This window comes from Hipposideros armiger, unplaced genomic scaffold (assembly GCF_001890085.2).
Source record: "Hipposideros armiger isolate ML-2016 unplaced genomic scaffold, ASM189008v1 scaffold_11, whole genome shotgun sequence".
NCBI lineage: Eukaryota > Metazoa > Chordata > Mammalia > Chiroptera > Hipposideridae > Hipposideros > Hipposideros armiger.
The window spans coordinates 5,377,897-5,391,262 of NW_017731361.1; the positions used below are offsets into that span (position 1 = coordinate 5,377,897).

At 42.0% G+C, this 13,366-nt stretch overlaps 1 protein-coding gene across 5 annotated transcripts in view; it reads left to right on the forward strand.

The window, feature by feature from the left end:
* ARHGAP26 (Rho GTPase activating protein 26) overlaps positions 1 to 13,366 on the forward strand; it is a 426,643-nt gene that overhangs the window by 344,119 nt on the left and 69,158 nt on the right. For 4 of the 5 annotated variants that reach the window (XM_019663136.1, XM_019663126.1, XM_019663152.1 and 1 more), the window contains exon 20: positions 8,817 to 8,970. In XM_019663136.1, coding sequence (XP_019518681.1) covers positions 8,817 to 8,970 — 154 coding nt within the window. Of the gene's footprint in view, positions 1 to 3,925; positions 4,138 to 8,816; positions 8,971 to 13,366 lie in introns of those variants that run through there. The other variant, XM_019663160.1, reaches the window with a different exon arrangement.

Consider the following 13,366-nt stretch of genomic DNA (forward strand, 5'->3'; position numbering starts at 1 on the left):
TTATAACCGTTCCTGCGGCTTTAGTAGATACTGTGCATGGACCAGGCACCAGGAATGTGTGAGCTGAAGCTGACCTCACAGGTCACTGTAATGGATGCTTGATGTATTCTGTGGGCAGACATGCCCTCGCCCTTGACTAGTTTGTATTGTTAAGGACCAAGTTCACGTCCAGTTTGTCATTCCTCAGAATATATAATACATTCATGGAAGTACCCCGTGCATTACCTATCATGTGTACAATTGTTTGCGGATTGGTTTGATCATTTCCTCGTTTCTGGGCTCCGATTTTCTTTGACTAATATGGAGAGAGATTCTTGTTGACAAACATGTTTGAGGAAGGCAAGTATTTTCAGATTTCCCCTGGGTTAGGAATACTCCTGAGCTGTGGGCATTCTTTCTCTTTTGGTCATTTAAATTGTTCTCTATGATCTTGCTGACTCATAGCTGGATGTTGTTCTTCTTTTTCAGCCCACTAGTCTATAATTTCTTTTCTTCAGCAATGTAATTGCCATCAGTCTTTCTTATACATTCTGATGAGGATGCCAGAGCTGGTTTGAATCATCAGTGGCTCAGAGAAGTCCAGCTCTCTCGTATTTGAATGATTTGTTTAATTTAATTTTTTTTAAAGTCATTTAGGCTGTCTGTTCTCATTATGTTTTTCTATCAGAAGCAAGAACTCATTTGTCCACCTAACAAAAATCCTCCTGTTTTGAGAGACATTACTGAATCGTTTTCTCTTTATTTTTTAATTCATTCCAAATGCTTTAGAATTGGTCTCTATATAGTCTGCCATAACCACTAAAACATTTGACTGTCTGTTGATTTTATTTTCTCCCCCTTCTCTGAGATAAGCCTCACCTTCCTGCTCAGGATTGTCAGAATTTGAGCTTAGAAGTCTATCCAGCTAGAAGTTCCCAGTCTCATGTTAAATAAAACAGCGATGAGTATTGCAGTCAGAGAGAGCCAGATTTCCAGTTTTCCTTATCATATGGCCCAATAAGGGAGACCAGTAGAGAGTCTGCCTTTTCCAGTGTATATTTGGCTGCCTTGGCTGAAAAACTATGAAATCTTATGTTTAATTTTTTTTTGTTTTCTATTTGGACAGTGAACCCCTTTCTCTGACCTTTTGCTTTTGTTGTTGTTTTGTTTTTTTTACAGGCTATGCCGTAACTGAAAGGTTCTTCTAGGTATATAAATATAAGTCAAAATAGAACCTCAAAAAGAATATATTTCTTACAAAAAGAATTCTGATGTCCTCCAGTAAATGAAATACCAAAAATCTTTAAGCTCACTTTGGGTGTAGCCACCTGCTTTTTAGTCTATTGATTTTTGTAGTCCAGGGAGGGTCAAATTCTCATTTTCTACCCAAAGTTCATTCTCTTATAGGTTTATTTCAGACAAATACCATGTTCCATAAGCTGCAGCCTTCCTTGTTAGCTCATGGAGAACCCCCAGTCTTTAATACTATGATAGTAGTTATGTTGTTAAAATTTTTACCTAAGTCTAGTTTTTAGAATCAAATCTTTTTATGAACATAAGAATTCTGATAAAATAATGTATAAAGCAAGGCATCTTTATATATTGTTTTTTTTCAATTGTGATTTCAAAGTTTTATCTCTCAAACACCCAATCTTAGGTTGCTCATAGTCTACCAAGGAAGATAAACATATGAATGAATAAATATATGCAAGTTAATAAACACACTAGTATGCATCTGAATAAAACACCAAAGAATTAGTGTAGGGGTCTGCTAACTGTCTGGGGACCATGTTTGGTACTCAGTAGGCGCTCAATAAATATTCATTGAATAAGTGAAAATTGAAGAAGGTTTTATCTCAGATACTCTCTTTTGCTAATGGATAGTAAGGCAGAAAAAAAGTCCCAATAATATTTTAGAAAAACGAATATACTTTTAGCAAGCTATTGTTTTTAATTTATGGAATCATAACTTTCTCATGGACAAGTAAATATAATCACAAGAGAACTATGAGCTACAGTTATGCTCTTCTGTAGTTCAGAGAATTATGTCATACAAACTTTGCCTCAAACTAGAGTTAAAAAAACTATTCATCTCTCCTCCCATTTAAGGCAGAAAATATTTCACTGGAACCCCAAAGAAATGTCTTCTTCAGTTCCCTTTTTTGTATGGTGGTCTTGGGCCCCTCACAGTCCTGCAGGAATTGATATGAGTATTTTGTGCAAAGGAAAATTTTTACTTATACTGCTTCATACTGATAAGTGGCATATCTTTTCCCTCAGTGATCCCCTAATTATGTAATCTTAGACTTGTTTTTCTTCCTAGTAGCAAGTTCACATTTGCAGGCCCAATTAGTCTGCCTACACCTTGGCTCAATGTAACTCCTTTGATTTTTCTTTCTTTGTTGTTTCTGTTTGGAATTTAAGCTCTTGAAATATGAATCGTTCTAAACCTCAGGAATCAACTTAATAATCTCCTTTTTTCAAAATCTACTTAGGGTTTAGGAATCTCCCAATAGTCTCATGGGATTTTTAACTCTTCTGTAGGGCTTGAAACGTGGCATTGAGAATTTGCCAAGATATTAGGGGTTATTGGGTGTGTGTGTGTGTATGTGTGTTTAATGTGAAGATTACGCTAACAACATTTCATAAGCATAATGTAGCTTTACGCACATGACTAGTGCAAGTGGAAAAGTATTTTTTATATGACATCACCCCCTTGATTGCCTAAAGACACCTGAGTTCAAATGTCGACTGCTAAACTATCGTGTCTGTGAGCCTCGTCCGTCTTCTTAGGGATATGGTATACCTCTAACTCATTTCAAAAAGGTCCAGTGAGGATTAACCCAGTTAGTGTATTTCTTGATATATGTATCGATGGCCCAAAATGTCAGTTGATTTCAGCATGGTGTATGTGTAATGAATGTGGGACAAGAATGACACTCTAAGCCTTTAATATTTTGCTACAGTAGTGGTGCCTGTGCTATTTAGCTAAATCATCCAAAATATGTTTTCTTCCGTGCATGGTTCCAAGTTTTTTAAAGATGGGAAGAAACAGAAAGTTCTTTTCTTTGAGCAATGTTGTAAAGTTTACAAAATGCATTCTTGCATATGATCCCACTTGATCCTCATGACAGCTCCTTGAGCTGTGCAGGACAGTTCTCATTCTCCCCATTGTATAGATGCATTAGCCAAGAAACTGAGGGTGAGTGAAAATTGCCAGAGGCCACACAGCCAGTCAGGGGTGGAGTCTTGAAGCGAACTCAGGTTTCCCCCTCCTTGCCTAATAATAGTGTTAACATGACTCCTTGGACCTGGTCTCAGTTTTCATATGCAAACTATTCTGCAATCCTTACAGATCTGTTTATCAAAGAACCAACTTGAAGCTAAATACATAGAACTAAAGCAACCCAGAAGTGTATGTCAGGAGCAGTCTGGAATGTAGACTGCAGAGTCATAAGGAAGTGGATGGCCAAATAGTAGATATTTTATGGTGAGGTGCTATAGCATCGGAGGTAGAATGTGGCCTGGGCAATTAAAGCAATATTGGGGACAGTTTTAGAATAAAAGGTCAGTGTCACAGAAACCAAGAGAATCTGGTTGAATGGAGGGGGCTATGAAGGCTGCTGTATGTTCTGACCATTTGCCAGTCAAAAGAAGACACAATATATGGTGCAGTGGGAGGGCCACTCTTATGAAAAAGGCTGGTCGTATGAAACAGGGCATGTGCTGTCAAGCTGAGGAGAGGGCTTTGCTCTAAAGTTTCAAGTCACCTGTTCCCCTTCGATTCTTTCTTTCCCACTTGTAATTCTATGTCATTTGCTTAGCTTCGTTGGGACCAGAGATCTCAATCCAGTCGCATTGTTTGTAAATTTTTGTATGTGTAGGAACAGGCTATCTCTATGGAATGATACTAATATGGAGCTTGTGGCCGTTTGTTTTTTTCCAGAGGAGCAAAGAAACAGCGTCATCAACTCCAGTCTGGAATCTGTCGTCTCATCAAATACAAACAGCATCCTTAATTCCAGCAGCAGCTTACAGCCCAACATGAACTCCAGTGACCCTGATCTAGATATGCTCAAACCCACCAGGCCCAACTCACTGTAAGTCTGATGTCCACGTGCCTGCCATGGTAGGCCCTTGGTCAGCTATTCTGCCCGGGACTTGCTCTCTGGCCCCATCTGACATTGAGTGTCGTCTTATGAACATGATTGACACCTTCTCCCTAAAGTTGGAGCTTGGCTAGTTGGTTGTGAATTAATCATTATTCGTAACATACTGCTTCTTGGCCTCGGTAACCTTTGATTTACCATCCTGCTGAGATGGCTTTGGTGATGGCTGTTGGCTGTGCTGCTGGGCATGGAAAGCAATTTCTTTTAGTTTTATAAACATCCATAGTAGCTCAGTAGAGCAGTAACCAAGTCTGTTTCACTCATTCATGTTGTCCCGATTTCCCTTCCCCCTGACTATGTTGAGAATGTCCAGTGCTACCTCCGTGTCCACTTCCAGAAAGTGGAGCCCCCCCAGTAGCCCTTTGAGTCTTCGAATCCTCAAACCTTTGCATGACTGATCACTGATACCAGGGACTATGAAAGAGAAGAACTTGGTGGTTTCATTTTTGGCTATTGAGTAGACACAGCCAAGACCGGCAGTTTGGGGGCTGTTTGTCCAATCCTCCATGGAAATTAGATCTGCGCTGTTAGGGCCAGAAGCTTCTCCCCTGTGGTTTCATCCCACATTGCTTAGCATGCTTCCTCAGACCACCCCATAAATCGTGTCAACTCCAGCCTTTGCAGGAAGAATGTGAGGCCGTGACCAGAACAGCTGGACTCTTAGGCTACGGTTGTATAAGACACAGGAAAAACAGAGTTGACTTGGCCTTTCTCTAGTGAAAATAGCTTGTGGTCCAGCCACAGATCGCCTTCAGGGCGATGGTTTCACTTGGCTGGACACCAGGATGTCAGAACCTTTTCCTGCCCGTCTCCATGCCATGGGTGCATGATCATACCTTGCCATTCCAGCCCTTTACGATATTTACAGAGCTGCAAAATCAGCCCAACAATTTTGCCCTAGCAGAGACTAAGGGATATTAAGGTTTGAGAGGCAAAATTACTCTGAAATGGACTTAAGAAGTACTGAAAACGCAGCAGCAGTGTAAGATGAAATGATCCTTTGAGAAAATCAGGTCTCTTTTCAGTTGTTGGCTTTAAATCAATCCTATCTTGATATTCAGGAAGTTTAATGACTGACCTGTTACTAGGTAGATATTGTGTTTGCTCACCAAGAAGCGGACTAGTGCCTCAAGAGCTCAAAATAGTTGAGCTTGTTTAGCATATGGGCAGTGACTTTCTCTGGCTCCCAGGGCTGGACTTGCCCGTGGAGCCTCCTCCCTTTGCTGTGTGGCTTTCTCAGGTGCTCCTAGGCCCACTTTCCTAGACTTTAAGGAGAACTTTGTTTCTTTTTATTTTATTTTTCCATTTTGTTTAAACCTCTATACCTATCTGTTGCTGAAGTTATCCATTGTTCAACCACAGCAAGGTTGAATTTCTAGCCCAGGTTGCTTCACATCCCCTAATTTTAGCCGCAGTACCAACTAGTAGTCTTTGTGTTCAGCAGCTGGGAGCTGGGAGCCCCCTGAGTCACCGTGGAGTACAGTGTGTCCGAAGAGGCTGCTTTAGCAGCTAAGTAGAAAGAGGGTATGTCTTTTAAACAGGTCTTAGAAGAAGGGTCTTGGGCTTTTTATTTTTCAGTTGTCTAGATGTGATTTGTTTTACATACAGCACTGGGCGGGGGGGTCACTCCACCCTCTTCTTATATTGTCCAACGGAATTGTTCCCTGCCTGCTACAGATTTGGGGGGATTTTCCCAGAAAAGGGAGGATGATGCCAGGAACAGTTCTACCTGTTTGCCTTTGGAGGAGGATTCGAGGTAGGAGTGTGGGTGTGTTTCCAACAAGACCGTTGTCCTTCCAAGATGAGTGAATGTCTGACTGATACCTGGAAGCCTGTGCTTGAGGTAGAAGCAGTGCGATGCTGGCGCCGACACCAGAGTTTGCCATAGCCCTGAAGGAGGGCCATGGCCGACGTCCTGTGACTCTGCAGCAGGTTCACGGACCACTGCTGACACCCAGGGCAGTGAGATGCCGTTCCCCAGTTTGTGCCTCCCCAGTTTTTTCTGCCCGGGATTTGCCCGGATGAGCCACGAGCAGAAGCTGGGAAGTCCTGATGAGCAGCGGCCCTCGCACTTTCCTTGCATGCATGAACTCTGAGAAGTGTGTCAGCACAGGACGCCATGGTGATTGGGCTTAGCAGCAACCAACTGAGACCACTTGGGGATCATCCTCAGCTCTGGACCCTTCCATTCGCTCCATCTTTGTTCACTTTGCAGTGCACAGAGATCCTTCGACAGGAACACTTAATGAGGCAGATGAAAACAAAAAACAAAGTCGGGGGTGGGGGATTACCATTAGCTTGACTATTAGTTAAGCATAAGGTGGGGGACCAGTCACCAGAAAACTGTTTGTACTTCTTTTTATTTCATTCATTTGTTTTTCATTATTTTCGTAATGACTGGAATGATCACTATGACCACGTAACAATCATAATGAAAGAGATGCTTTGGGACTCAGATCCTTTGGTACTTCTGAGGCCACATTTTGCTGTCTGATTTTCTAATTCTCCAAGGAGATAAGGCCGTTTTGTTTGTGTGGGCATCATGTTGAATCGGGTCAAAATTAGAGTGCCATCCTTCTGACTGTGCCGAGGCAAGGCTGCAGGGTTTAAGCCTTTGGCAGGTTCTCAGCTAGACCTCCTGAAAGTAGGTATCACTCCTGAAAGATCAAAGGATACTTGGTAAGCCAGGACCCAAGTCCCGCTAGTCTAAAATTGCCAGCAAGTATTAAAGACCTGTTCTGTGCCCAGACCTACGCTACGCTGTCTAGAGTAAATAAGGAAAAGAGGATTCTTGCCTCCCTAAGAGCTTACAGTCTTGCTAAGGAGGAAAGACAGTGCTAAATTGGACTTATAGCTCTTAAGTGTGTTTAGAGTGCAACCACTATTAACTGAATATTTGTTGGTGCATTTACCAGTCAGAGCATTGGAAATGGTGGAGTAGACGAACTGTGAGGTGGGCATTAGGTAAGATTATGTGGTGGGCATTAGGTAAGGCTTATGATGAAGGGCATTCCAGGTCAGGGGGATGAGAGATGATCCAAGATGGAGAAAACAGCCTACAGACATCTGTGTTGAGGGAGGAGGAACTTAGTTTTCCCCTACCACTATATCTATATCACACACACACACACACACACACACACACACACACACACACACACTATCAGGACATTTCTCACAAAAATCCAGATTTCATACTGGAACAACTGGACATCCACATTAAAAAAAAACTGAATCTAAACACAGATTTTACACCTTTCACTTTTCATAAAAATTAAGTCAAAATGTATCATAGATCAAAATGTAAAATGTCAAACTATAAAATTTCTAGCAGACAACATAGGAGAAAATCTAGGTGACCTTGGGTTTGGCAGTGACTATTTAGATAAAACACCAAAAGCATAATCCATGAAAGAAAAAATTGGTAAGTTGGACTTCATGTAGGTTAAAAACTTGTGCTCTGCAAAAAAACACTATTAAGAGAATAAAAGGCCAAGCCACAGTTTAGGAGAAAATATGTGCCAAAAAAATAAATAAATAAAACAAAACAACAACAAAAAACTATCTGATAAAAAGGCCAGCGTCCAAAATATACAAAGCACTTTTTAAATTCAACAGTAAGTAAACAAACAACTCAGTTAAAAAACTGGGCAAAAGCTCTGGACAGACACCTCAACAAAGAAGACCTAGAGATGCAAATGAGCGCATGAAAAGAGGTTCCACATCTTATGTCATTAAGGAATTGCAAATTCAAATCACAATGAGACACCACTACACACCTATGAGAATAACTGAAATCCAAAGCACTGACACTGAATGCTGGAGATGATATGGAACTTGAGGAGCTCTCCTGCATTGCTGGTGGGAATGCAAAATGAGGCAGCCACTTTGGAAGATAATTTGGCAGCTTCTTACAAAACTAAACCTAAGACTTATCATATGACACAATCCAGCAATCACACTCCTGGGTGTTTACCCAAATGAACCGAAAACTTATGTCCGCACAAAAGCCTGCCCACAAATGTTTATAGTACTTTTATTCATAATTGCCCCTACTTGGAACTCACCAAGATGCACCTCCGTAGGTGAATAGATGGACGCATTCATGTGGTCCATCCAGACAATGGAATATTAGTCAGTGATAAAAAGAAATGAGCTATCAAGTCATGTACAGACATGGATGAACTTTAAATACACATTACTAAGTGACTGAAGCCATTCTGAAAAGACTGCGGGATGGTGTAATGCCAACTACATGACATTCTGAAAAGGGCAAAACTATAGAGTTAGTAAAAAGATGAGTGGGAGGAGGGTTGAGTGGGTGGAGCCCAGGGCACTTTTAGGCCTGTGATACTATTCTGTATGATACTGTAATAGTAAATATGAGACATTATGCATTAGTCAAAACTCATAAAATCCATAGAACTCCAAGAGAGAATCCTCGTGTTATAAACTGTGGCTTTTCATTAATAAGAATGTATTGGTATTGCTTCATCGTTACCACATCAGTAAAAGATGTTAATTATGGAGGAAGTTTAGGGAGTTAAGAAGAGGTATATGGAAGCTGTTATTTTGAGTAATTTTTCTGTAAACCTAAAACTGCTTGAAAAAAAAAAGCCTGTTTATATACTCGTATATATTTTTTAATCTAGATTTCCAACTTNCCAGAGGAGCAAAGAAACAGCATCATCAACTCCAGTCTGGAATCTGTCGTCTCATCAAATACAAACAGCATCCTTAATTCCAGCAGCAGCTTACAGCCCAACATGAACTCCAGTGACCCTGATCTAGATATGCTCAAACCCACCAGGCCCAACTCACTGTAAGTCTGATGTCCACGTGCCTGCCATGGTAGGCCCTTGGTCAGCTATTCTGCCCGGGACTTGCTCTCTGGCCCCATCTGACATTGAGTGTCGTCTTATGAACATGATTGACACCTTCTCCCTAAAGTTGGAGCTTGGCTAGTTGGTTGTGAATTAATCATTATTCGTAACATACTGCTTCTTGGCCTCGGTAACCTTTGATTTACCATCCTGCTGAGATGGCTTTGGTGATGGCTGTTGGCTGTGCTGCTGGGCATGGAAAGCAATTTCTTTTAGTTTTATAAACATCCATAGTAGCTCAGTAGAGCAGTAACCAAGTCTGTTTCACTCATTCATGTTGTCCCGATTTCCCTTCCCCCTGACTATGTTGAGAATGTCCAGTGCTACCTCCGTGTCCACTTCCAGAAAGTGGAGCCCCCCCAGTAGCCCTTTGAGTCTTCGAATCCTCAAACCTTTGCATGACTGATCACTGATACCAGGGACTATGAAAGAGAAGAACTTGGTGGTTTCATTTTTGGCTATTGAGTAGACACAGCCAAGACCGGCAGTTTGGGGGCTGTTTGTCCAATCCTCCATGGAAATTAGATCTGCGCTGTTAGGGCCAGAAGCTTCTCCCCTGTGGTTTCATCCCACATTGCTTAGCATGCTTCCTCAGACCACCCCATAAATCGTGTCAACTCCAGCCTTTGCAGGAAGAATGTGAGGCCGTGACCAGAACAGCTGGACTCTTAGGCTACGGTTGTATAAGACACAGGAAAAACAGAGTTGACTTGGCCTTTCTCTAGTGAAAATAGCTTGTGGTCCAGCCACAGATCGCCTTCAGGGCGATGGTTTCACTTGGCTGGACACCAGGATGTCAGAACCTTTTCCTGCCCGTCTCCATGCCATGGGTGCATGATCATACCTTGCCATTCCAGCCCTTTACGATATTTACAGAGCTGCAAAATCAGCCCAACAATTTTACCCTAGCAGAGACTAAGGGATATTAAGGTTTGAGAGGCAAAATTACTCTGAAATGGACTTAAGAAGTACTGAAAACGCAGCAGCAGTGTAAGATGAAATGATCCTTTGAGAAAATCAGGTCTCTTTTCAGTTGTTGGCTTTAAATCAATCCTATCTTGATATTCAGGAAGTTTAATGACTGACCTGTTACTAGGTAGATATTGTGTTTGCTCACCAAGAAGCGGACTAGTGCCTCAAGAGCTCAAAATAGTTGAGCTTGTTTAGCATATGGGCAGTGACTTTCTCTGGCTCCCAGGGCTGGACTTGCCCGTGGAGCCTCCTCCCTTTGCTGTGTGGCTTTCTCAGGTGCTCCTAGGCCCACTTTCCTAGACTTTAAGGAGAACTTTGTTTCTTTTTATTTTATTTTTCCATTTTGTTTAAACCTCTATACCTATCTGTTGCTGAAGTTATCCATTGTTCAACCACAGCAAGGTTGAATTTCTAGCCCAGGTTGCTTCACATCCCCTAATTTTAGCCGCAGTACCAACTAGTAGTCTTTGTGTTCAGCAGCTGGGAGCTGGGAGCCCCCTGAGTCACCGTGGAGTACAGTGTGTCCGAAGAGGCTGCTTTAGCAGCTAAGTAGAAAGAGGGTATGTCTTTTAAACAGGTCTTAGAAGAAGGGTCTTGGGCTTTTTATTTTTCAGTTGTCTAGATGTGATTTGTTTTACATACAGCACTGGGCGGGGGGGTCACTCCACCCTCTTCTTATATTGTCCAACGGAATTGTTCCCTGCCTGCTACAGATTTGGGGGGATTTTCCCAGAAAAGGGAGGATGATGCCAGGAACAGTTCTACCTGTTTGCCTTTGGAGGAGGATTCGAGGTAGGAGTGTGGGTGTGTTTCCAACAAGACCGTTGTCCTTCCAAGATGAGTGAATGTCTGACTGATACCTGGAAGCCTGTGCTTGAGGTAGAAGCAGTGCGATGCTGGCGCCGACACCAGAGTTTGCCATAGCCCTGAAGGAGGGCCATGGCCGACGTCCTGTGACTCTGCAGCAGGTTCACGGACCACTGCTGACACCCAGGGCAGTGAGATGCCGTTCCCCAGTTTGTGCCTCCCCAGTTTTTTCTGCCCGGGATTTGCCCGAATGAGCCACGAGCAGAAGCTGGGAAGTCCTGATGAGCAGCGGCCCTCGCACTTTCCTTGCATGCATGAACTCTGAGAAGTGTGTCAGCACAGGACGCCATGGTGATTGGGCTTAGCAGCAACCAACTGAGACCACTTGGGGATCATCCTCAGCTCTGGACCCTTCCATTCGCTCCATCTTTGTTCACTTTGCAGTGCACAGAGATCCTTCGACAGGAACACTTAATGAGGCAGATGAAAACAAAAAACAAAGTCGGGGGTGGGGGATTACCATTAGCTTGACTATTAGTTAAGCATAAGGTGGGGGACCAGTCACCAGAAAACTGTTTGTACTTCTTTTTATTTCATTCATTTGTTTTTCATTATTTTCGTAATGACTGGAATGATCACTATGACCACGTAACAATCATAATGAAAGAGATGCTTTGGGACTCAGATCCTTTGGTACTTCTGAGGCCACATTTTGCTGTCTGATTTTCTAATTCTCCAAGGAGATAAGGCCGTTTTGTTTGTGTGGGCATCATGTTGAATCGGGTCAAAATTAGAGTGCCATCCTTCTGACTGTGCCGAGGCAAGGCTGCAGGGTTTAAGCCTTTGGCAGGTTCTCAGCTAGACCTCCTGAAAGTAGGCATCACTCCTGAAAGATCAAAGGATACTTGGTAAGCCAGGACCCAAGTCCCGCTAGTCTAAAATTGCCAGCAAGTATTAAAGACCTGTTCTGTGCCCAGACCTACGCTACGCTGTCTAGAGTAAATAAGGAAAAGAGGATTCTTGCCTCCCTAAGAGCTTACAGTCTTGCTAAGGAGGAAAGACAGTGCTAAATTGGACTTATAGCTCTTAAGTGTGTTTAGAGTGCAACCACTATTAACTGAATATTTGTTGGTGCATTTACCAGTCAGAGCATTGGAAATGGTGGAGTAGACGAACTGTGAGGTGGGCATTAGGTAAGATTATGTGGTGGGCATTAGGTAAGGCTTATGATGAAGGGCATTCCAGGTCAGGGGGATGAGAGATGATCCAAGATGGAGAAAACAGCCTACAGACATCTGTGTTGAGGGAGGAGGAACTTAGTTTTCCCCTACCACTATATCTATATCACACACACACACACACACACACACACACACACACACACACACACTATCAGGACATTTCTCACAAAAATCCAGATTTCATACTGGAACAACTGGACATCCACATTAAAAAAAAACTGAATCTAAACACAGATTTTACACCTTTCACTTTTCATAAAAATTAAGTCAAAATGTATCATAGATCAAAATGTAAAATGTCAAACTATAAAATTTCTAGCAGACAACATAGGAGAAAATCTAGGTGACCTTGGGTTTGGCAGTGACTATTTAGATAAAACACCAAAAGCATAATCCATGAAAGAAAAAATTGGTAAGTTGGACTTCATGTAGGTTAAAAACTTGTGCTCTGCAAAAAAACACTATTAAGAGAATAAAAGGCCAAGCCACAGTCTAGGAGAAAATATGTGCCAAAAAAATAAATAAATAAAACAAAACAACAACAAAAAACTATCTGATAAAAAGGCCAGCGTCCAAAATATACAAAGCACTTTTTAAATTCAACAGTAAGTAAACAAACAACTCAGTTAAAAAACTGGGCAAAAGCTCTGGACAGACACCTCAACAAAGAAGACCTAGAGATGCAAATGAGCGCATGAAAAGAGGTTCCACATCTTATGTCATTAAGGAATTGCAAATTCAAATCACAATGAGACACCACTACACACCTATGAGAATAACTGAAATCCAAAGCACTGACACTGAATGCTGGAGATGATATGGAACTTGAGGAGCTCTCCTGCATTGCTGGTGGGAATGCAAAATGAGGCAGCCACTTTGGAAGATAATTTGGCAGCTTCTTACAAAACTAAACCTAAGACTTATCATATGACACAATCCAGCAATCACACTCCTGGGTGTTTACCCAAATGAACCGAAAACTTATGTCCGCACAAAAGCCTGCCCACAAATGTTTATAGCACTTTTATTCATAATTGCCCCTACTTGGAACTCACCAAGATGCACCTCCGTAGGTGAATAGATGGAGGCATTCATGTGGTTCATCCAGACAATGGAATATTAGTCAGTGATAAAAAGAAATGAGCTATCAAGTCATGTACAGACATGGATGAACTTTAAATACACATTACTAAGTGACTGAAGCCATTCTGAAAAGACTGCGGGATGGTGTAATGCCAACTACATGACATTCTGAAAAGGGCAAAACTATAGAGTTAGTAAAAAGATGAGTGGGAGGAGGGTTGAGTGGGTGGAG